Source organism: Anarhichas minor, unplaced genomic scaffold (assembly GCF_050575085.1).
Source record: "Anarhichas minor isolate MPS153535 unplaced genomic scaffold, ASM5057508v1 ptg000033l, whole genome shotgun sequence".
NCBI classification, from domain to species: domain Eukaryota; kingdom Metazoa; phylum Chordata; class Actinopteri; order Perciformes; family Anarhichadidae; genus Anarhichas; species Anarhichas minor.
The window spans coordinates 6,861,982-6,884,907 of NW_027466479.1; the positions used below are offsets into that span (position 1 = coordinate 6,861,982).

The window sequence follows — 22,926 nt, forward strand, 5'->3', positions numbered from 1 at the left end:
CAACAGTCACAAACGCTGGGGAGATTTACAACAATAAGTTGCCTCAAATGCACCGTGGACATGTGGTTAACGGGTTGTGGAGGTCGTGACGGTGCAAACCGAAAGAAAGTAATGCAGGGTGGGTGTCAGCCGCAGACAGCAATCACTGGAGGAGGCACATGGGCCAGCTCTCCCAGGTGAGTTTATTCAGCCAACGAGCCTCCAGTGTCAACCAATGATCTACTGCGGTCGGCCACAACAGCCTCCAAGAGAGTGGGAGGGGCATCAATGATGGTCATTTTCACCAGGCCTTTCTACTTCAAAGGGCTACTCAAGAGATTCAGATCCGTACTTTTATGGGTCGAATGAGAGACACAGATTTCAAACCAAATGAAGATGAGCTTCACATCTATAGCCAGTCCCACTGGCCTCTGATGAGGAGTAAACATCTTGGAGGTGTAAAGGTGGAGTTTCCCTTTGATTGAATACTAAATGTTTTTGTTTTTTTAACAGGAATGCTGTACATTTGCTAAAACTTTGCACAAATGTGTGAATATCTGTGGGGATACCCTTAATTCAAATTTGTTCACTCAACAAATGAACCGTTAGCTCCCTGACATTTTAGATTTAATAATATTATTGCTCTATCTGAGATCACATCATTAAGCTAGTGTATTATGTCATTAACGACATGGAACTAAAGAGTGGCTCATCTTCACTGAAGCTGCAAACACACAGTAAAGTGAACTCCTTCCCCTCCCTACGCTGCCTCCAACAACAACTGATCATATTTGGTGCATAGTTAGTATTTTAAGGGACTGCAGTCAGCACAAATCTATTATGTTTTATTACATAATGCTACACCCGCCTGAAACGCTCTCATCCGGTGCTCAGCAACCTGCGGGCTTGGTTCACACCTGCCAGCACGTCACTGTAACATTCCTGCTCTGTACCGCTGCGCTAATCAGCATTTACCTCCAAAACCAACGCCGGTGGAAAGGTCAGCTTCCCAGCCGGCGGACTGACAGTAATGGCCGGGGATAAGAGTGCTCCCATCGCAGAGGGAAAGTCACAGGATGGCGGACGGAGCCCAGATCAGCGGCGACATCTCAGCGGTGGCTCGTTATCGCCACCGACCCCGTGTGCTCCATCGAAATGTCAGGGCCCGGGCCTGGCAGGAAGGCTGAGGTCTGGGCAGGCGGGTCTGGAGGGGGTCTGATAGGCATCCAGCATAGTCCCGCTCCATCATGAACAATGCCATCCGCCCTGTCTGTGGCATTTTACTTGTCAGCCATGTGCTACACAAAGGCAGGGGCCAAAAGGGTGGCACGTCCACCCCCCACTAGAATCTGATTGGCCACAGTGATAGGTAGTTGACTTGTCAGTATCAAGGATGAATTACTGAGTGGGCCTCACAGGCCCCAAAGAGACGCAAGACAAGCACAAAAGGAACAGAAAACGACCATAAAGAGCTGCGAAGTGACCATAAAGAGAAGCAAAGGAGACAGACCATAAACAGATGCCAAAGAGACGGAAAACAACCACGAAAGAACTGGTTAGATGAGAGTCTTGCTTTTAAGTTGGAAGGGCCTTTAACATGTCTGTGTCCAGGGGCCCATATTGTCCATGGCTGTAGACCAGGGATTCCCAAAGTGTGGTGCACGCACCCCTGGGGGTGCACGAGCTGCCTCTAGGGGATGCGTGGGAGGAAAAATATAATGGTGGTCTAATGGTGTAATAATTAATATTAAATATAATTTTCACAAAATAAAAACATGAATTATAAAAATTCCCTTTGTAAGATTTAAATTAAAAATTAAAAACGGACAATTTAATAAATAAATGCACTTCAGCTCCTGCCGCCAGACTGTCTTTTACGTACACTAGCTAGCCTAGCTTGTGCAGCTAACGTCAGCTAACAGCTAACTTCATTCATTCAGCAACATTCATGCAAATATGCTAAACTGGCTGAAATCGGGGAAACTGTCAGGTGGGACATTTGAAGCCATCAGTCATAAAAGAGGAGAGGGAGAGAGAGAGAGAGAGAGAGAGAGAGAGAGAGAGAGAGAGAGAGAGAGAGAGAGAGAGAGAGAGAGAGAGAGAGAGGAATCGGAGGCGAGAGGAAAACGGGGATGAATTTATATCATTGTATAAAAAGAGTGACATGAGAAGATCAATCTCATGTCTGTAAGTTAAATCAGCTATAATCACTATTTTAAAGTGATTAGTGACTCGTCTAAAACATTTAAAAAAGGAATAACTTCAATAGAATCATTCTATACACTGTAGCTTCTTTACATTCTAATAGAATGTAAAGAAGCTACATTGTATTAGAATGTAAAGAAGTTACAGTGTTGCCTTTTCTTTTCTTTCCACAAGAACATCATTTTGTCAGGTTGATAAAAAAATGTCACTTTACTTCCTGACATTATTGTTATTTTACCACAGGGGTGTCCAAACTTTTTTCACCTTTTTGGACACCCCTGTCAAGGTGAAAAAAGAGGAAACGAGAGTGAGCAGCAGACTGGGAAAAAAAAGAGGAAATATGATGAAAATGATCTGGGTCTGGGCTTCACTTGGATTGCCAATGCAGATTGCCCAAAGCCAAAGCGCGTGGTGTGCAGTGAGGTTCTGGCTAACAGCTGTCTGAAGCCCTCTTATTTACGTCGCCACCTGAACACCAAGCATGCCAGTGCAAATCAAAAGCCCCTTACATTTTTTATATCGAAATTGGAGGAGTTACAAAACAGCCCAAAACAACTGCAGTCTCATTCTATGTATGGTTAATTGTAAATTAAATGTGATGCAATCTGCCTCTGAGCCTGTGCGTGTGTCCTCGCCATCCTTATTGCTCTTTCAAAGTGACGCCTTGTGTAACTGAAAGTTATTGAAACTTTGTTGCAGTGTTTCAGGGCGTTTTCACACCTTCAGTTCGTTTGCTTTGTTCTGATTCAGGGATTAATATGATACAATGTTGCAGTTGCCCCTTTGTTCGGTTTGTGTTCACACTGCAACATTTAACAGCGGACTAAATATTGTAAACAAACGCCACGCGCGAGCAAACTGTTCTCTCATTGGTCCGATTTCTATGCGGCTATAAATAGGCTCTGTTGCTTCTTCTTTTTTTTAAGGTGTGGGGGATTGGGGGTGCGTGAACCCGGTCGGGATGTAGAAGGGGGTGCGTGGCCTAAAAAGGTTGGGAACCGCTGCTGTAGACTATTTGGAGTTAAAAATAGCAGCAATTTATTGAGTTAGTTATGCCGCATTGTAATCGTTTATGATTACCCCCCCCCCCCCCCCCCCCCCCCCCCACACACACACACACACACACATTCAGAACTTTCCCAACCCGCCCCCGTTACATAACTGTTCTGGTAGGATGTCGCGCAAGGCGAAGCAGTCCTGAAGAGCAGGGACAACAAATGTCTTTTTACGGCGCCAATCCATTATTGATGAAGATGAGGCTTGTTTAGAGCACAACTCGTTTGGATCAAGGAAGCAGCAGACACACTTGCAGTTATAAGCGAGCACGTTACATAACAGAGCGGTGGAGCGGATGGAGGAGGAAACCCTTCAGTCTTGTGTCTGAAAAGCATCCGACACGCTCGCCAAGTGCGGCAAGTGATGCTATCTCGGGCCGCGAGACGTGTTCCGTCTTATCATCACACTGTTTAAAACCGTGTCATCCTCAAACAGACACAGTCGCATCTGATCTGGAGGAGATTCTTATTGCGGCGTCAAAATCGCTTTTGTCCATCTGGGAAAGAAAGAGAGACAAAAATCCCATCAGAAGAAAAAGGCTCTTCAAAGAACATTCTACTAAAAGGATGGATGACATTTGCATACAACGTGCTTGCCTACATGTTTTGGAGAGACCAGAGTTGCTGGTCCAAATCCCAGCAAAAACGCCACAAGTTTACACTTTTATCTTCACATTCTGTTCCTCCTGGATCACACCGTTGATCTCAAATGTCTGCCTGCCGTCTATTTTTAAACTGCTGTTATATGTATATATGTATATATATATATATATATATATATAGCATATTTCTGTCTGTTTTCCAAGAAAAAAGGCTAATGAAACAATAGGCCTGTCTATGGGCCTGTTGTCTCATTGATTTTGGTGGCAAATGAGCTCCCCCATTGGGGATTAATACAAATTTTCTAATCTAATCTAAACACGAATGCATGATGGCGAGCTGTGAATGCTGTGATTGACTGGTAAGCGGTCCAGTGGGGCCCCGCCGCTCTGAGCTTTGATGGCCTCCGGTCCTCCGGGACCCCGCGCGCATGATAAGAGGGTACATCCGTAGATAATGGATGTACGAGTAGATGGATAATTACCTGTCAGTCAACTGTAACATCTACTTTACATGGATGCTACTTGGCTGTCAGAGGTGGAAGAAGTAGCCTACTCCAATATGTTACTGATGTAAAAGCAGCAATACTGCGGTGTAAAGGTCCTGCATTCACATTCAAGTAAAAGTACAAAAGTATAAGAATTAAAACATACTTCAAAGTACCGAAATTAAAAAGTATTCATTCTGCAGAATGGCACAGAGGAGGGGGGCTGCAGCCGTTAGGCATGTGATGCTGCTCTCTTGTGGCCCTCATGGAGAACAACAATTGATGCTGCAGCTTTGACAGTGTGCAGCTGCCAGAGTCCATTTGTTATGACAGAAAGCTGCTGTACAGTGCTTTGAAATCCCACATTTATAATCTCGGCAATGTTATAAACAGATAGAATGTGTTTTGATCTTCAGCACGTGTGGTGAAGTAGATGTAATAATGGGCCGGATGTTAGTGTCAGAATATTTGAAGTCAAGCATTAATAATTGCAACAGCATTTATCTGATGGCAACAGAAAATTTTCAGCTTGTGTTTTTTCTGCTGCTGCTGATAGATCTTCAGAGAGAACGCTTTTGATTATTTTTAACGCCAGCACGTACCTTTATTTTAGTGTAAATCAAAGTATAACTTTGACAGTAATTGGACAGAAGTATTGGATGTGTTGAACCTGACGGTGGCACTAGTGAGGGGATCACCAAAGGTATAAGGGTACATCTTCTGGGGAAGGTGAATGTCTCTTAAAAATAAAAATAAAAATAAAAAATAAAAGTAGTTCAAATAGTTAATGAGATATTTCAGTCTGGACCAAAGTGTTGGACAGACAGACTGACACTACAGCCATGCTGCTAGTATGGCGAACGTTTACTGAAGAATGTGGGTATGTAAAACAGTCCTGCCCTCAGTTTCTCGAGTCCGATATTCAGGATTTTCCTGGTTTCTCGCTCATTCTTCACAGTCCTTCCTGTCTGGAGCCGGAGAATCAGGGGGTGTTTGCTGATGTTTGTCAAACTGTCCCTCGCATGCGACCACTGTTGCACAAGACAATAGTCCCTCAACAGAAAGTAATCATCGACGAAGGAGGATCCCAGCAGGGGATCCTGTATTGTTCTTACCGGGGAGTGTGACAATGGAGGCAGAGAAGGCGGCTATTTTTCCATCATCATCATCATCATTTGATATCCGAGAACAGAACCTGTCCCAGAGACGGGAAGAGGTGGTCGACTTCCAAAATAAATTGTGTTAATTCTGATCATATTTCTTGTACTCAGATTTCAGTTACTCTAAGATTGCTTTGTCTCCGAAATCTGACGATAAAAAACGGTCCAGGCCTCATTCAGTAATATGTGCGTAGAAATGAGGGAAGGTAAGCGTGTACTCAAAATGTCTGTCGGGTACACAACACGTGTGCACCGGCCCATTTTGTTCTTACCACCGTGCGTTTGTTAGTTAATCCGAATCATTCTAAATCGACAGGCACATGGCCACTACACTCTCAATCAGCATGGTACTAGAAAAAAACAGGCCAAGTCAGTAAAAACCAAAACTGTTACATTTCAATATGGACAGTCTCATGTACGCAATTGTAAGCTTGGACTGGGGACACTCACCTTAAATTACATTTCAACAGTTTTGACCACTTACACGTAGGCCTACAGAGATTTCCACTGCATCCATCGCTGTCTCTTCAAACAGACATCAACAAAAACAATTCTTCAGCTCCTCAAATCCCCCAAAGTTCCACTGTTTATGAACAATTTACTTTAGATTGTCTTACACTTCAACTGACATGTCAACTGCTTACAATGTACATTCTTTGACCGGCTTCCACAGCCCGTCCACTTTAACTGAAAAATACTTTTACCACTCAAACTGCTTTCATCTTTTACTCTTCAGATTACAATTCAACTGCTTCCACTGCTATCTTAAATTACATTTCAGCTCCTTTCAGTGCTCTCACGTCTTCACCTTTGAACAACAACAACAAAGAAAACCTCCCTCAGCTCTTCAAAGTCCTCAGAAGTCCCCCGTTCATACACAATTTATTCCAACTGCTTTAAGTGCTTACACGTCAAACACTTGAACCGAGAGCTTTCACTTTAAACACTTACACTAATTTCTTTCAATGGGAATCTGCAGCTTAATAATGTATCACCGACACTTTGACTGACATTTCCTTTCAACTGTTACAATTCAACTAATACTCACTTACTTCCTCTTTTGACTACTGGAATTTCCTTGAGCACCTCTATTTTAACTGCCAATATCAGAGTTTGTATTTCAACCGCCGCTTCAACTACATGTTGAAACATTGAAGTGTTCTGGCTATTAACAATTGATTCAACAGCAAATTTCTGAAAACCTTCACACTCACATTAAATCAATCAAAAGATTCATCATCAGGCCAAAAACTGTGACCGGTTTCTTTGAAATGGGGAAATTTGGAGCGACTGGAAAACTATGAAGAATTATTTTTAGCATTCTTTGGAATCGTAAACACACACCCCAGCCGTGCTCTGATTTCATTGTGTTTAGGATATTACAGGAGATGGAGGAAGCCCAGACAGCGATCCCAGCTTCATTCAGGCGGCGGGCGCCGTTTGTTGTCTGTGCTCTTATATACTGTGCATTATGAGCAACTAGAGTACAAAGGAGGGTCAATAATGTGAAGTGATCCACAAAAGACTTGGCCCGGATCCAGCCATTGTTGGAGGGTGCCGCTTTTTTTCAAAGCAAGCATGCAATCCCCTTGTCTGTAGTCACGCTCAACTCTTTTGAGTATTTCCTGTGGAGGAATCAATAAGACAATAGCAGCGAATAACTCAGCGGTGAGCATGAAGGGGGGGGGGCAGCTGTGAGATATCAGGGGCTCTTCACTGTATGATTGAAGGCTCAAAGTAATTGTAAACAAACTGTAAACAATATAATTTCCAGAACACCAAGGAAGCTTTTCATTACGTTTTTGCCTCTGTGTGTAACATTACTGAGATTTTGACAGCGGTGACCCTGAGAATCCAGCATCAAAGACATTACATTACAGTCATTTAGCAGACGCTTTTATCCAAAGCGATTTACAATTCAGATTATAGCACATTTCTACACCATAGACACAGCTACGGGAGCAATTTTTTTTGGGGGGGGGTTAAGTGTCTTGCTCAAGGACACATCGACATGCGACTAGAGGAGCCGGGGATCGAACCCGCGATCAACTTCTCCACAGAAGACCACCTTCACGACACCAAAACTTTCCTTTAAGACAAAGCACAGAAACATGGCTTCCAGCTGATCACATCAATATCTAGAGGACTCATTTGCAGTGATTTAGACACTTTCAGTACCTAATAAATAACTGCACTTTTGTACTACTGACATTGATCTGCCTCTCAAAGTGTCGGCAAAGGGAAAGGACCCAAATGCAGACCATCCCGGCAGAGTCCAACACCAACGATGTGACCGACCATGAGGGGAAAAAGGGGGCCGGTTATACAGCTTACTGCAGGACTGATGAGGTAAAGTGGAAACAGGAGAGCAGGTGATAGGTGAGAGCGACAGGTGAGTGGGACAGGTGGGAGAGTCTGACGGCATCTGGTGGATGGATGCAGAATGGCAATGCTGGCTGGAGTAGTCAGTGTGGCTAAAGTTATTATATTGGCTTCAAATATGGAAGGCATGCACACATTTCATTACATTATGAATGAATGTATATAATGGATTATCGAAATATGATATTTAGGTTTGCCTGGATAAATCAAACTCTGTTAAATTGAATTTTGAAAGTGTTGTTTTTGTTGTAACCTATGGGTTTGCAACAGTCAGATAGGCCTAACCAATAAAAAAATTATAAAGTGCAACAACCGCTCTTCACTAAAAGTAACTTCAACTAATATTAAAGTCAAACCCTGTCACTGACCTTTGCCATATACTCTGAAGAAAGTTTCCAAAATAGATTTTATGTAGATCATTTAATAACACTGAATCTCTGAATCGGACCGATGGTAAACAAAGTTAGCCTCGCGGATTAGCTATTTTTGCTATATGTACAAGAATCCGTGTGCTGGTAGCCAACCCGCAACATGACAAACATCGATTACTTATCGTTTTATAACCTGCTTCTACTTCAACAGATGTAAACTGATTTTACAGGTATTATTAAAACGTCTCTGACTAGGTAGTTAAGCTAGCTGCCAGCTAGTTTGATTAGCCGGCTGGTTGTTAGCTGCAATAGCTAATTCAGGGGGCTGTGCTATTTATATAATGATAAGTTAGTGTTTATTACTTCAGATGAATACGTAGTTTGCTAGTTGGCTAGTCAGCTGGTTGCCTTATAAGTAGATCCCCGTGCAGTTAGCAAAAATAGCTAATCCAGAGGGCTAACATTCTAAATTTGGAATAAGAAAAACATTTGGAAAATTTGGAAATCTTTAGGAGGCTGGTGCTACTTGTGTTTCTTGAATCACTACAAGTGGCTGTAAATACAAAGTTAGCATGATCTGTAATTGGCTTGAAAATGACCAAAATTGTCTTTTAAGGAAAATGAGAAACGCACGCACTAATGCATAGATATGTTACAGTGATTTAAGGTCAGTAAATAGCATAAATATCATTGTCTCTGCTGTACAGTACTTCCCCCCCCCCCCCCCCGCCCAGTTTATCAAACACTCATGAAACACTCATAAATATCAATTCCCTGGCCTTTTATGAAACACTTCCTGGCCGCAGCAACTGACCTCTGATCAGCTCAGCTCGGCCTTTTCTCTCATTGGTTATAAAAAAAAATCATCGTCCACATAAACCGCTGTGCGGAAACCAGGAGCAACAGTCACAGGCTCTGCTCTACGTCATTCAAGAATAAAACAACAAAAAAACATGGCAATAACAACCCGAGACCTTTGTCCTTTCAAATCCACAAGCATGCTGATTAAATTCCATCACAGTTATTCATAGCCCCCCCCTGCCTCCTCTCAGCATTATAAACATATCACATTGGACACCTGGCTCTGCTGAGGTTTGGGTACGTTAGCCTTGAGAAATAGGTCGCGGAAAAAGTAGCTGGCGATCAAAGTCTATCACGCCAGGGGAGGAAATCACATCACACGCGTGGAAAAGCAACGAAATGTCAAATCAGATAAGAGAAATTGTGTCTGGTTCTGAATTGTGTTTTGTTCAGTCGTGGAGTCTTGGGTACAATCAAAAGGTTTTTAGGAGGGCCTGCCCCTGTCCCTGAGGCATCACGTACTGGAAGCCTTTTTTTGGGAATGATACCACCAAATAAAAAAAGCCAATTTCCTCGCGACAAAGCCAAACTTTGGCTCCCATAAAAGTGGTTGCTGTATGAGAGCACGTAAGTGAACCCAGTGGCTCTCAGCTGGGGGGGGGGAGATCTGCGTCTTCCCTCGGTGCCACCGGACGACGAGCCACCAGCAGAGACGACACTCCTGACCCCCAAAGGGACAATAGCAACACAGAGACGCAGTGAATAATAACGCCTTTCACAAACTGGGCTTTGTGTGGCAGCTTGATGCCGCCTCTGATTGCATTCACAAAGGGGGGGGGGGTGGACACATTACCAACGAACACTACTAGTTCGGTTCTTTGCATTCGCAGTCAAGCAGCCAATTTGGATTCATCATTTGGATTGAATTGCTTGCAAGAACAATGACAAATGGGCTCTTTCTGAGGGGGGAATTACTTTGACTTTTTACTTACTAAAAGTCAAATACTTGAGTGCTCTGTTGAGTTGCTCTTTGCGTTTAATAAGTCAGTACACGGCAAAACTGCATATTCAATGTAATCTATAAAGATAAACAGTGTCATAGTTTGTGTTAAACGACACCCAAATCAACTTTAAATGAATCAGCTCTAATAAACAATGGGACAACTGCAGCATTCCTCATTTCAAGGCTGATGGAGGTCGCCATCCTGATGGATTTTATCCAGCAATAAACTGTAGCTCTTCCATCTGAAACAACTTCAATCACTCGGCTGAATGTGGAGTATGATCACAAACCTCGGCCTTGACTTTCGTCGCTTTCAACCTCGCTGAGTTTAACTACAGCGGGAGCATTTTCTGTCGGCTAATGAAAAGTATTTCCACATTCTTTAACTCTAGAGAAACATAGAGAGTGATGGCGGAACCACGAGGGACCTCGAGGCGCTAATGCAGATCTGTGAAGGCAGTGAAGAACGGACACTCCTGAGCGTTTAATACTGCAAAAAGATTTTTAATCCGACTGTCCGTTGAGTATGTACAGGAGGAACAATTTGTACATAAATAGGCAATAGTTATAAATATCAGCGGTTTGGCTGGTACAAAAATTTAGAAAAAAGAACATATTGTACATTATCTACAAGTGCCACTTTTTTTTTTTGTACAACATTGTCTCTTGTTGGATTGTCCGTATATAGTCCCATTCGCACGCTGCACTGCACATGCGGGTACACAGTAAGTGTCTGGGGGGGGGGGGGGGGGGGGGGATGTGGCATTTGGACGACAGTAGACTGAGGAGCGTGCAGCTGTAGTTAGAAGCCTATGAGAGAGACAGGATTATTGAGCTGCTGTGCGATGGCATTTAAAAAAAGAGGTCCAGATGGAGATTAGCAGTTGGTGGGCGTCTCCTCAGATGTTGCCGTCTCACCGCCGCTTGGGACGGCGGCTGAATCACAGAACCTGTGGCGGGAAAAACACAGTATTCGTCGTCATGGTGAGCGACATCATCACCGAAATGTACCATCCAGTGGTTCGTTTGTTCATGTCAGCTGCTGGGCCACTCTCCTCGGGTGCAGCTCCGGATGTGCGCTCATCTAACACCTTTAGTCCACTCTCTTGCAGTTTCATTGGCAGAAAAAATAAAAAAATAAAAAAGTAATTTCTAAAACCCAAACAAATAAAAAGACTCATTATATAAGACGTCACTTGTCCTCTCACCCTTTATCTGACCCTTCAGGGGGGGTTCTGATGAAGAATGGGTTAGGACCCCCCCCCCCCCCCCCCCCCCTCTATTTAAAATAAAATAAATCCTGTTCACACAACAAATACACAGCGACGACACTCACATGTCTCCTACCCGGCCACACACGCACGCACACACGCACACACACACACACACACACACACACACACACACACACACACACACACACACACACACACACAGACATGCAAAAAACAGCTTAACGGAGACTCCGTCGCCGTGACAGCAGGTCGTCAGCAGCAACTCACATTTGGTCCCTGAAATTGAGCTAAAACATTCAAAATAGGTAGTGTGGACAGTGTGCAGAAGGTTCAGTGGATAAAAAAGGGGTCGAGTGATGTTTCAGATGACTTTCCTCTAATTTTACACTTAAATTTTGCTGGGAAATTAGGATAGAGAACGTGTCAAGTGCAGCACATTCATACTTTTTCAAAATCCACAATCATCTTCCAGGCATTCAGGCCGCCACTTCATTTCTGTGCAATATCGCCCTCTCGTGTGCTGAGCTGGTACTGACGGTGAGCTTGACATGGCATTACATAACTCATGTGAACATTATGATATTTTAGAGATGCAAAACCACACACCGCTTAACGACACAAACGTCCTTTCTTTGTCAAATTCATACTAACTTTGCAAGTTGCGCCGCCACGTCTGCGGGTCTACGGCTCCAGCCAACGTGCAAACGTTTCTAAAAAGTGAATAAACCGTGGCTGTGACATCAATGGAATGACATGGAGATGATAAATAAAGCTAGAACGTGAGCGGTGCTTTGGCATTGCGACCGGACTCCTCTCACCCCGCTTCACACAAGAGAATCAGTTTGAGCTTTGGGAGAAACCTAGAGCTTTAAACTGAAATACAAACTAGTGTATCTTTCTAGTCACAGTAATGCATGTATAACGATGTATTACCGGATTGGGTCACACCAGGAGCGGTATCAGCGCAGGTTGTGCTAAAAACAAGGCAGATTCATTTCAGTGCAATATGCAAAGTCAAACTTAAGGAACATGGGTTGATAAACAACACGGAGAAAAGAGGAAGCCATAGAGAAGATGGCCGTCTTGAGCAGCAGAATCCGTCCGACCTTCACCGGGCAGGGATGGCTTTCCGAGGGGGAAATTCATAAAGTAGCAGACCATGTCAGAAACACCACGGCTGGATTCCAACGTTATCACAAAAAATCTGCACCAGACGCAGAAGAGTTTGTCTGAAAATGTGACTCTCGAGCAGAGAGAAAATGAAGCTGGAAGCTGAAGCCAGTTAGCTTAGCTTAGCACGAAGACCTGAAACAAGTAGCCTGGGTCTGCCTACCAGGAAATGTTGGGTACCGAACTCTGTACTTTTCAGGGTACAGACCGAATTACGTCGGTACCACCGAGTAATCGGTACCCTGCCCGACTACCGGGACCTCTTAAGTGCACTGATTAGTAACTTGACATCTCGTTTGTTTAACACAAAGTGTAAGAACGCACAACTTGCTGATTTACAGGGGGCTATGTGGCGGACTATTTCTTGGCTTGCCACAGCTGCTTTTAGCTCCATTAGGTTGCAGCGGACAGTCGGGTACATAAAACAACGATAAAACTGCGAAACGCAGATTTTAGACTAAACAAACGAGATGCATGACATGTTAATGATTGAGCTTTAGAGGTGCTAGTAGGAAGGTTTGTGTTGCCATTGGAGGGAGCCAGGCTAGCTGTTTCCAGTCCTTATGCTAAGCTAAGCTAACTTTCGAGCTTCATATTTACCGTACAGATGTGAATCTAACTCTCGGCGAGAAAGCGAGCGAGGTTATTTCCCGAAATATGTCGAAATATTCCTGGGTGTGTCGTTGGCACATCGAATCAATATTTCAAACCAACCGAAGCGCCAGTGCTGGTTTTTCTCTCCTCCACGTCTACTGATTTCACACCACGTTAGGCGTAGGGCGTCTCAAACATTTACAAAGTGCAAAACTCAAAGCTGCGGGTCGATCGCGCAGCTTTAAAAAAAAACGTTGAAGGGAGAAGGAATGACCGTGGTGAAGACCTAGAGGTGAGGCTGATGTTCAATACTGAAGAAAAATGGCGTTTTTCGCTGACGATCAAACGTCGGGTTGTCACTCCCTGAACACCACTCATTGCTCAACTTTTGTTCGAAGGAGATCGCCAGGTCATCATTACAGGTCATTACGCTGCTGTTTTTTTTTCTTTTTAAAAAGAGGTGTGTCCCCCCCCCCCCGTCCCCCGTCCCCCGCGCCCCCAAAGGTGCAACAGAAAGCCTTCAAGAGTCAGTGGCCATAAAAGGCATCTGGATGTCCCAGAGAAGGCTGTTGGCACGAAGAAGTGATGCAACTCTGGAAACACCCGGGAAAAAAAACATGGCTTTCAAGTCCAGGAGCTGAGGATGGCGGCGTCTCCGCCTGGCGCTCACGCTCACGCTCCAGCCATCCAGCCCCCCCCCCTAAAGGTCCAGAGCATCTTCTGCCTCCTCTTCCGTCTGCGAACCACCAAAGAAAAGTCTTCGATTGGCTCCGATGTGGCTCGCTCTCGCCTCAGCGTCAGTGCTGCAGCTCGTCCAGTGAAGGTTCCTCTTCACAGAGTGGCGAGGACGCGTGAGAAGGAGATGATGACGGAGAGGGCGGTCTGGCCCACGCCTAACACCAGGGCCTCCAGCGGCGCCATGTCCTTCCCCGCCACGCGGTACACCCCCGCCACCGCCGCGCCTGAGGGGGGGGGGGGGAAAGCAAACAGAGACACCATTACTGCAGATCGTCCAACAGGGACAAACACGTCCGTCCTCATCTTTTCAGCCTCGCGCCGGGGGAGTCAAGAGCTCTGCACAAAAGTCACTCTTTTAGTGTTTGAATATTGGTTGTTTGATGTTTGAAGCGTTTGTGTGAGGACGTTGTTCAACGCACAGCCACACACTGTGTTCACGCTTATCCTAACGTCGTCATGGAAACACAGCAGACAGCAATAAGAGGAATCTCTGATACCAGGACCAAAACAGAGTGGCCTGGTTGTAGTTGAAAACTAAACAAAGCTGAGAGATAAAGTGGGATTTAAGAGGTCATATAATCAGCTTTACACTATGAGCAATGGGGCCAAACACAAACACACAATCGTGGTTATTTCTGTCCCTGTCTTTGTCTGGGCTCCTTTTCTTTTACTGTAGTTTAAAGTGCCCTAGTTGGAAAAAGGTCAGGATTAAGGAATATTGATTTATACATTTATTTATTGTCCAAGTTGTAATCCTTGTTCATTATTTCATCAATTAACTTCTGTAGTTTTGAGAAATAAATGTATTTTTCTTATTTCTCTCTTTTGTCTTCCTGTAAAATATTAGGATATTCTGGATGAACTCTGACGTATTCACACATTCATCTAATTATACGCAACTAGCTAAGACCATTCTACAGCATTAGCTCGAGGACATTTAATACGCACACGTTAGATTCATTCTGACGTACACTCCGAGGTTATCATCATCTCCAACGTCCATCACTAAATAAACATCTGCAAATCTGTTTGAAATCAATCAAAGTTTTCCTTCAGTATCAAAGTACTCAGGTGACGGTTGCCTGTACGTTCATGGTACATTGTAAACAGTAACCGCTAGGGACTGATTCGCCGTACTTTGTTTTTGGTATTAATTTGACAAAATGTAGACATTTTTTAAAATCATCAGTGTCACTTGGCTGCTACTTTAAAATCAAAATGTGACGGTAATTATATATATTTTTAGCTTATGTTATCGTTTTAACAAAATCTGATCAGAACACACCCACACAGTCCTGACTTAACAGAATAGCTGAATTTGAAGTAAAAGGTAACATTTGTCGCTCAGCGTGCGGGGGCTTTAGAGGTTGGTGTTTTTTCTCTCGAACACTGCGTGACCTTTCCTGTCTTTCTGCTCGGCTGAGACTGCACGCTCAGCTCTTCCTCGCTTAGACTGTAAGCCAGGCCGGTGCTCACATGGAGACTGAGGGGTGTGTGCTCACAGTCAACAGTTTGCTCTGCCTGATTGCTACACATTAATAATAAAGCGCCCTTCTATTTTTGGGGGGTGGCCATCTTGCATCCCTGACGGAGAGTGATTCATTCAGCTGGCCTCGGATAGGTTCGGGTCTGTTTACACACGCGCTGTGATCACACCGCACTACAGCCAGTGGAAGGTAATAAAGGACGAAGCAAGGCTTAAGTCACATCTGGTGCATCTGGTAACAGGCAGACACACTATGGAGTGTGTTCAGATAAACAAATACAAACAAAAAGGTAGCCAGAAGATGCAGAACTTTACTATTAACTTTATTTATCTGTTATTTTAGTTTTGTGCCGTAATTCTATATTATAATTTTGGGACTTTCATTGGTATAGAAATATTCTTATTATTTAATCTAAAGCTACACGTTGATGAGGCCACATATGCTGCAATCATTTTTTGATTATTATAATGTTGTGCTGGGTACTGAACCTCAACACTATTTTGTTACCAGCCAAACTCTGGCATGAACCGTCTGATCACAACTTTGTTTATTCTTTTCACACACACATTTTAGACAAAGTTCTAAGGTTGTCCGGCTGCTTGTCTTTAGACAACATTCATCATTTGAGATACTTTGACTTCTTGCTTTCTCAGTCAAAATAGCCTACACTGAGGAATCTATTGCTTCACTGGACTACATTTACCATCAACACGGCAGGTTTTTCCTTTAAAGGAGATGGGGGACCTTGCTTCGCCTTGTTAGAGTCATATTTAGAAAAGAACGGTCAAATCAGTTGGAGCAGAGGCCCAAATATCCTGACTTGTACCCCTAGTTTGGTTCGAAGTCCATTACGGCTGAATCCTACAATTCCCACGATGCCTTTCGCTGTCATCTTGTTGTCAGACTGTCACACTGAGTAGTGCTCGCTGTGACCCGTAAACTGAATAGCTGAAGTGCTCCTTTAAGGCCCCTGTCATTTCAGTTCATATCATGATTGAATTACTGCAAACTCATTCCTCGGGGCCGCTGGGGATCCTGGCTCGGTTTGCCCAATTTGTAAGTCAGCCACTGCAGGTGTCATGTTGGCACTAGTTGCTAAACATTTCCCAGCCCTTAAATTGTCATTACATTTCCTAAAGCGAAGAAAAGAGGAAGGTAAACAATAAAACAGGGGTCTGAACTCGCCCCGTCGACTCCTGTCTCCCTCTGTGTGACGGGAGTCGACGCTCTCCTTCCCTCCCCGTCACCTCCCGTCTTCGTCCAGGCTGAACCGGATGCTGAACGCCGTTGAGGTCCGTCCAAAAAACAAAAACAAATGAAGACTTGTGTAGAATAAAAGTGGACTTACTGGTGATGACGCCTCCGGAGAGGGAAACCAGGAAACCCGTGCTGACCAGCACCAGCGTGATGAGGCGGCCCCTCTTGTGGCGCTGCAGCATGACCAACATGAGCAGCCCCACCGCCCCGTGGAGGAACAGCGAGGAGAAGAGACACCACAGGAACACCCAGTACCACATCTCTGAAAACACATCAGATACAATGTGAGAAATTTATATTATTTATAAATACTTTGTAATTCTCCTCCACTACATTTCAGAGTAAATTTTGACTCCTCGAGCCGTGAAGATTAGTCAAGGAATCGATCTAAAGAAAATAAATCAATCAACTATTTAGATAATTACTTCATTGTTTAAGTCACTTTTTTGTACAAAAACGACCTGTGGAAGAGAGAGTCTAATCAGGAAATGCAGAATCCAGTTCGTGCAGAGCTTGGCCCACACTACGGACTAGAAGTCAGGATGTCTCGGCCTCCGCTGCTTAGACTTTGAACATTCATTCTCTAATCTGTCTCTCATGAGTCCCTCGACTTTAGAATGAGTGCAATGCTGCATCACTGCGGCGCTCCTTTAAGGAAAGATGGTGTGAAAATGATTGATCCCTACGCATTTCCATTACAGTGAAGAATGGGATAAAAAAGGAAAGATAAAAAACAAATGTCCTTGTCATGGTAATTCAGAGATTTCATCGCTCAGAAAGAATGCAATCCTGCTTCGTGGGCCACCGGGAGATTTCCTGATTTTTACAGATTTGCACATAACAGACTTCGTTCGAGAGCGTATTGCAGCTTCAGATCAGGATGCACACAAGTCTGCGAGGGAGGATTTCAATCTACAGCCGCCATAATCCAAGTCAGGGTTCATCGAGGAGGCAGCCCGCCTTGGTAATGGACCCGAGGTCACGATGTATGAAACCGCTCCGAGCGAGACTTCCCGCGAGCTGCTCGACGTTCAGCAGTGAATCTGGTGTGAAACAACATCTTTATAGAAGCTGGACCACAATCAGAGGTCAACCCCATTCAAAATCTCTCTCATCCTCCTCTCCCTCTTTCTTTCTCTCTTTACTCCGGCTTTACATGAAGAGCTCTGGACCCTCGTCGCACTTTGACAGCGAGGGGCCTTTGAACCGCTGGCACCGTGGGAGCAAGGAGAGGCCAGCTGACTGTAAGGTTATAAAAGAAAGGTGTCGACTATAAAGGACGAAGAATGACCTAAAAAAAAGCCAGGACCGGTTTTGTTTGGACGATATCAACAGGAATCGAGACATTGTTGTGCGGCTTTAACATCTGAAGATTATTACAAAGTATTTCTCGAGCCCAGAGGGAGCTCTTCAGCACATCCATCTAACCTAGTTGTTCCACAGTCGACCGAGCGCCTACATCTACATATTGATCGGGCGGAGAGAGACACGAGAGGGCACGGTGACACAACAGCTCTTTGTCCCACGCGTGACCGGGCAGACCGGTTACATCGCGCCGCTGCCTCGCTGCTGTCTCTCCGCTACCATCGCCGCCCGGCGAGCAGGAGAGGAGGAGGGAGATGTGACGAAGGCATGCGAGGAGGTCAGAGCGATGGATTCTGTTAACTACTGAGATCAATCAATTCAGCTGATTTAAAAAGGAGCTTTACATAGTTTGCTTGTTTCCGGGTTCACTTGTTGTTAACGAACTGCTACAAATATATAAACATCAAAGAACCCAGAGGCGTCCCGCCCTGCTCCATCAGGATCCCTCATCCAGCCCCGGTTGCACAGGCCGGGGCATCTGTCGGCCAACTTAAGCCTGAACAGATTAACACAATGCTCAGCACAGGAGCATGCAGGGCCACGGGAGCATGCAGGGCCACGGGAGCATGCAGGGCCACGGGAGCATGCAGTGCAACGGGAGCATGCAGGGCAACGGGAGCATGCAGGGCAACGGGAGCATGCAGGGCAACGGGAGCATGCAGGGCCACGGGAGCATGCAGGGCCACGGGAGCATGCAGGGCAACGGGAGCATGCAGGGCCACGGGAGCATGCAGGGCAACGGGAGCATGCAGGGCAACGGGAGGACGTGTCCCACAAACCACCACCTCCGTCATGTCCCGAGACCAGCACCACTGGCCCCACCAGCACCGACTTAAGTCAAATATTTAGATACTTATTTACTTGACTATTTTCATCTATGCTACTTTTAATTAATTTTTTTATTTCAAAGGAAAATCTGACGCTTATAGCTCAATTCCATTTCTGCTAATAGATCCCCTGCAATGCTACACACTGGCCCTTTAAATAAGTAATCTGAATATATCATCGGCCATTACTGAGCACAACCACCGATGGGTGGGGGGGGGGTCTGACACTGACACCCACTAAGGTCCAAATGTCTGTCTTTTGGTGGACAAACCAGTACCAACCCCCCCCCAGCATTTAAATGACTTGGTTAAAGGGATTTATGTTGCATTTCTTGATGAATCACAAGCTTGAAGTAATGTGATCAAGATCTAAATTAACGAGAGAGAGAGAGAGAGAGCGAGAGACAGAGAGAGAGAGAGAGAGCGAGAGACAGAGAGAGAGAGAGAGAGCGAGAGACAGAGAGAGAGAGAGAGAGAGAGACAGAGAGAGAGAGAGAGAGAGAGAGAGAGAGAGAGAGAGACAGAGAGCGAGAGAGAGACAGAGACAGAGAGAGAGACAGACAGACAGACAGACAGAGAGAAAGTCATCAGCGTGAAATGTTTCGGTGAAAATACGAGCCTCGTTATTTACTCCGGCTGACAGAAACCACTCTTGGCAGGTCATTTTTTCCCACTTTAACAAACGCTGGAAGCCGAGCCCAACATGTAATTCCAGGGGACAGCGGCGCAGGTGGTCACAGCTCAGAGGCAGCAGCACCTACGGGGTGAGAGAGGCGCCCGACTCAAGTGCTGTGTCATGTTCAGAGGTACGAAAAAACCGCAGTCAGACAGCACGGCTTTAACTTCTGCTAATCCGCAACTATACAGAACGAGGTCTGCGTTCCGCACGGCAGCTTTAGAGCTCGCCTGTCAACAGTGACGCGTACAAAAACAGATAAATAAAGCAGGGGATCGTGTGTTTTGGTGGCCTGATAGGAGGTCAGAGTTTCTGCACGAACACACACAGGCCGCTGCAGAACATGACCAAGTCAAAGTGGCAGGACTGCAGGAGCTCTGCAGGGGTGTTGACTTCCTCCACCAGCAGGACGAATGATGGATTTGTCCCGGTGCAGGGAGACAGAGTCCCACCTCTCTCTGCCGCGGTCTGCTGGTGGTGGTGAAGCTGTGTTTAACCGTCTTTATCTGTTTGTCCCGAACACTGCGCGTGAATCCAGTAGTCCCAGCTCAAGTTCTCAGGTTTGGACCTCTCTGCTCGAAGATCGGAGGCTTGTAGAATCACTAAATCTTGTTTCTTAAACGCCTTTTATTAATGTTAGCCCAACATTTTATTCTGCCATTTCGTTTGTTTTTTGTTCATTTCACTTTTTTAATATCTTCTCTGTACTTTTATTATTCGCTTCATTGTGTTTATTTTCTTATCCCTATGAAAAGCCCTTTGCAGCTTTGTTTTAGGATGGTGCTATATTAATAAGGTTTATTATTATTATTATTATCATTATAACTACAAAAGTGTTTCCTTTTCGGGCTGGATGATAAACCAAATCAATTTGCATTACTGGCATTGAGAATCTCCTGCAGACCTTAAATTTACTCTCATGCCTATTTTCAAGCCACAGATTTGGCTTTTAGCACCTTTAAAGCCTGGAAACATTAAACCAAAACTTTTTTTTTTCATAAAGCACGTGAACCAACTCTTTAAAGCTGAGCCTATAATAACATAAAGTTTGCCGATAAAAGTCTGAAGCATGAAGCAAACTGTGTTCTTCTTTTGGTTTGCTGAAGTGAAACTGCTGCGAGCACACAAATCATAAACAGGAACTGCATTTTGTTTAAGCGACTCCCCCCGGGGGCCATAAAGACAGGGCCAAGGGGTTGACGTACATCAGAAGTTTCCATCTGCTTCTGAAATGTATTGCTCTCGCACACTCTCTCCCCCTCGACCTCATCTCATGTCTCGGGATGTCGTTTTTCACCTGGCTGGTGAAGCGCAGGGGGGGGGGGGGGGGGGGGGGGGGGGAATCGGGTGGCAGTTATCCTGCACCCCGCTCACTAAAGTCTGGGCTCCTCCCAGTATTTTTCTGCACTTGCTGCTTTGCTCTCGCCCCTGCAGGGAGGAACTTTCGAGAACACGTCTGTAATCTCGTGTTTATGTGTGGCGGGGCGGTCCTGTTGTTCCTGTGCGCATCAAACCCTTTGCACCCTGCATACGTCAAGCAGGGACAAAATAAAACGCTGTTCTTGCTAAAAGGAAGTTCGGCCCGCCTGTAGAGGAAGAGATAAAATGCCCACACACTGCTTTTCTTGTTCCTATTTTCTTTTTCTTATTTTGCATTTCATGTAGGCCATGTTTCGACCCCCAGATCGTCTCCCTTGAGGCCCCTTAACAAGGCTCCTCAAGGTGTGGATCATCACCTTTGCCAGAGTGGGAACACTATAGGTCAGTCATGTCCTTATGAAATAAAAGCATAGGGGACGAGAAAATCAGCTTGCAGGCATTTTTCCTTGTTTGGCAAGCCTGAAGAAAGCACCCGTTATCGACCCTTCAGCTCCATCAGCCCATCGTGATGCTCCAACCACATATTCGCAGCCTATTAATAATACCCCATGCGTTAAAGCCTGGCCCCGCCATTCAAACGCACATTGACAAAAGCGTGGATTAGAACTCAAACCTCACTATTCCTAGAGTCCAGAGTCTAGACCATCCCATGTCCCAGACAGATTGCCCAATGGAGTTGAGGATGCTGCCTCTAATTGCCTCTTGATTACTGGACCGCAAGACAAAGGGAGGAGGAGAAGAAGGGAGGGAGGTGGGCGACACTTCATTTACTACACAGCCGGGGCGCGTTCAAGCAGCAGGAAGATTAATTAGCCGCATATTGTGATTACTTTCGTGACATCCACTCACTCCGCACGCGAGGATAGAGGAGTGGCAATTTTTTTTATTGTGGCCCGGCCGGCATACCCCCCCCCCCCCCCCCCCCCCCCCTCGCCCCCTTTCCCGGGAACCGCTCTGCCCTTTCTCCCCACTAAACATGAGAGGTGAAAACATCTCATATTTACGTTTATTCGCCTTTAAAAATGGACGCGCTCTAATGCATACGCAACTGTATATACGGTGGTCGCGAGGACTTTGTGCGTGAACAGCTGAATACATGAAAGCAGAATAACGGCACCTCTCATTCCGCATACCTGTGAAGTGCTGCAGCGTCGTGCCTTGCACCCAAAGGCTCAGCACTTGCTGCACCGACAGATTAACAGAATAATCCCTGTTCGTTGTCATGTTTCTGCCGCCACCGCTGCCGCCGCCGCCGCCCGGGTTCGCCCCCCTCTTTATCGAATAGCTGTACTTGTCTTTAGACGAAGGCATGGAGGAGACCGGAGTGGCATGTGGTGGGATGTGAGGCGGCTCTCCCCGGCGCGGCTCGCCTCTACCGGTGCCTCTGCTTCGGCTTGACGTCCGTCTCCGCTTCGGGAAGGGAAGGGCCGCTGGCTGGTCGGTTCATCCTCGGTGGTGTCGGTGGCGGCTGCGCGGAGGCCATGACGGGGGATGGCAGCGCGAGCGCAGGGTAGGCAGGCAGACGCGCGGTCGGCTCGTCCTACATCTAGCCCGGCTACATAACCCTTAAAGGGCCAGTCGACCGCTTCTTAGAGGGGAGGGTCGCCGTTTACGTTGACACATCTCCGGCTTACTGACGTCGCTCCGTGAAGGGGGAAAAGAGGGGACGCAAAGAAAAGTGTAGCAACGTGATCACATCGCTGCACATTGGATGAAATTTGGCTGTAAATTAAATACCATAATAACACATTTGGTTGTATCATATATATATATTCTCTTATTCTCTTTGAATATATATATAGATATATATACTGTGTATATATCTACATATCTATATATATAGATATATAGATATGAAAAAAGTTCTACATCGATATCAAATGACGTGCCAGCTACTACCGGGTGTTGCCCATGACGACGAAGAGATGCGGGAGCTCTCCGTGGTGCTGATTGGCTCACCCCCAAAACGCCTGATATAGTAATAAAAGATATGATAGGATGGATGAGAGGGAGGCACACATGAATGGTGATGCTTAGTGGCAGGTTTAGGATTAAAAAAAAAAAATCCAAAACATGACTTACCAAATGTTTGAATGGAAGTATGATAAGCTTAAATGTTGAAATAAATCCAGATTGTTTCAAAGATGAGGTGGA

The 22,926-nt window shown here is 45.3% G+C and overlaps 1 protein-coding gene across 1 annotated transcript; it reads right to left on the reverse strand.

The window, feature by feature from the left end:
• Positions 1-13,536: 13,536 nt before the first annotated feature.
• On the reverse strand, positions 13,537-22,303 carry tmem170b (transmembrane protein 170B). Its single transcript, XM_076106373.1, has 3 exons — positions 21,906-22,303; positions 16,616-16,786; positions 13,537-14,004 (listed from the first exon to the last, which is right to left on the reverse strand). The coding sequence occupies exons 1-3, from the start codon at positions 22,081-22,083 to the stop codon at positions 13,874-13,876; spliced, it is 480 nt and encodes a 159-aa protein (XP_075962488.1). The 5' UTR covers positions 22,084-22,303; the 3' UTR covers positions 13,537-13,873.
• Positions 22,304-22,926: the final 623 nt, after the last annotated feature.

Coding starts and splice junctions, on each gene's coding strand:
- tmem170b (XM_076106373.1), bottom strand. CDS start 22,083: ATGCCTTCGTCTAAAGACAAGTACAGCTATTCGATAAAGAGGGGGGCG. Junction 16,787..21,905: donor GACGCTGCAGCACTTCACAG/GTATGCGGAATG, acceptor ATGTGTTTTCAG/AGATGTGGTACTGGGTGTTC. Junction 14,005..16,615: donor CTCCGGAGGCGTCATCACCA/GTAAGTCCACTT, acceptor CCCCCCCCTCAG/GCGCGGCGGTGGCGGGGGTG.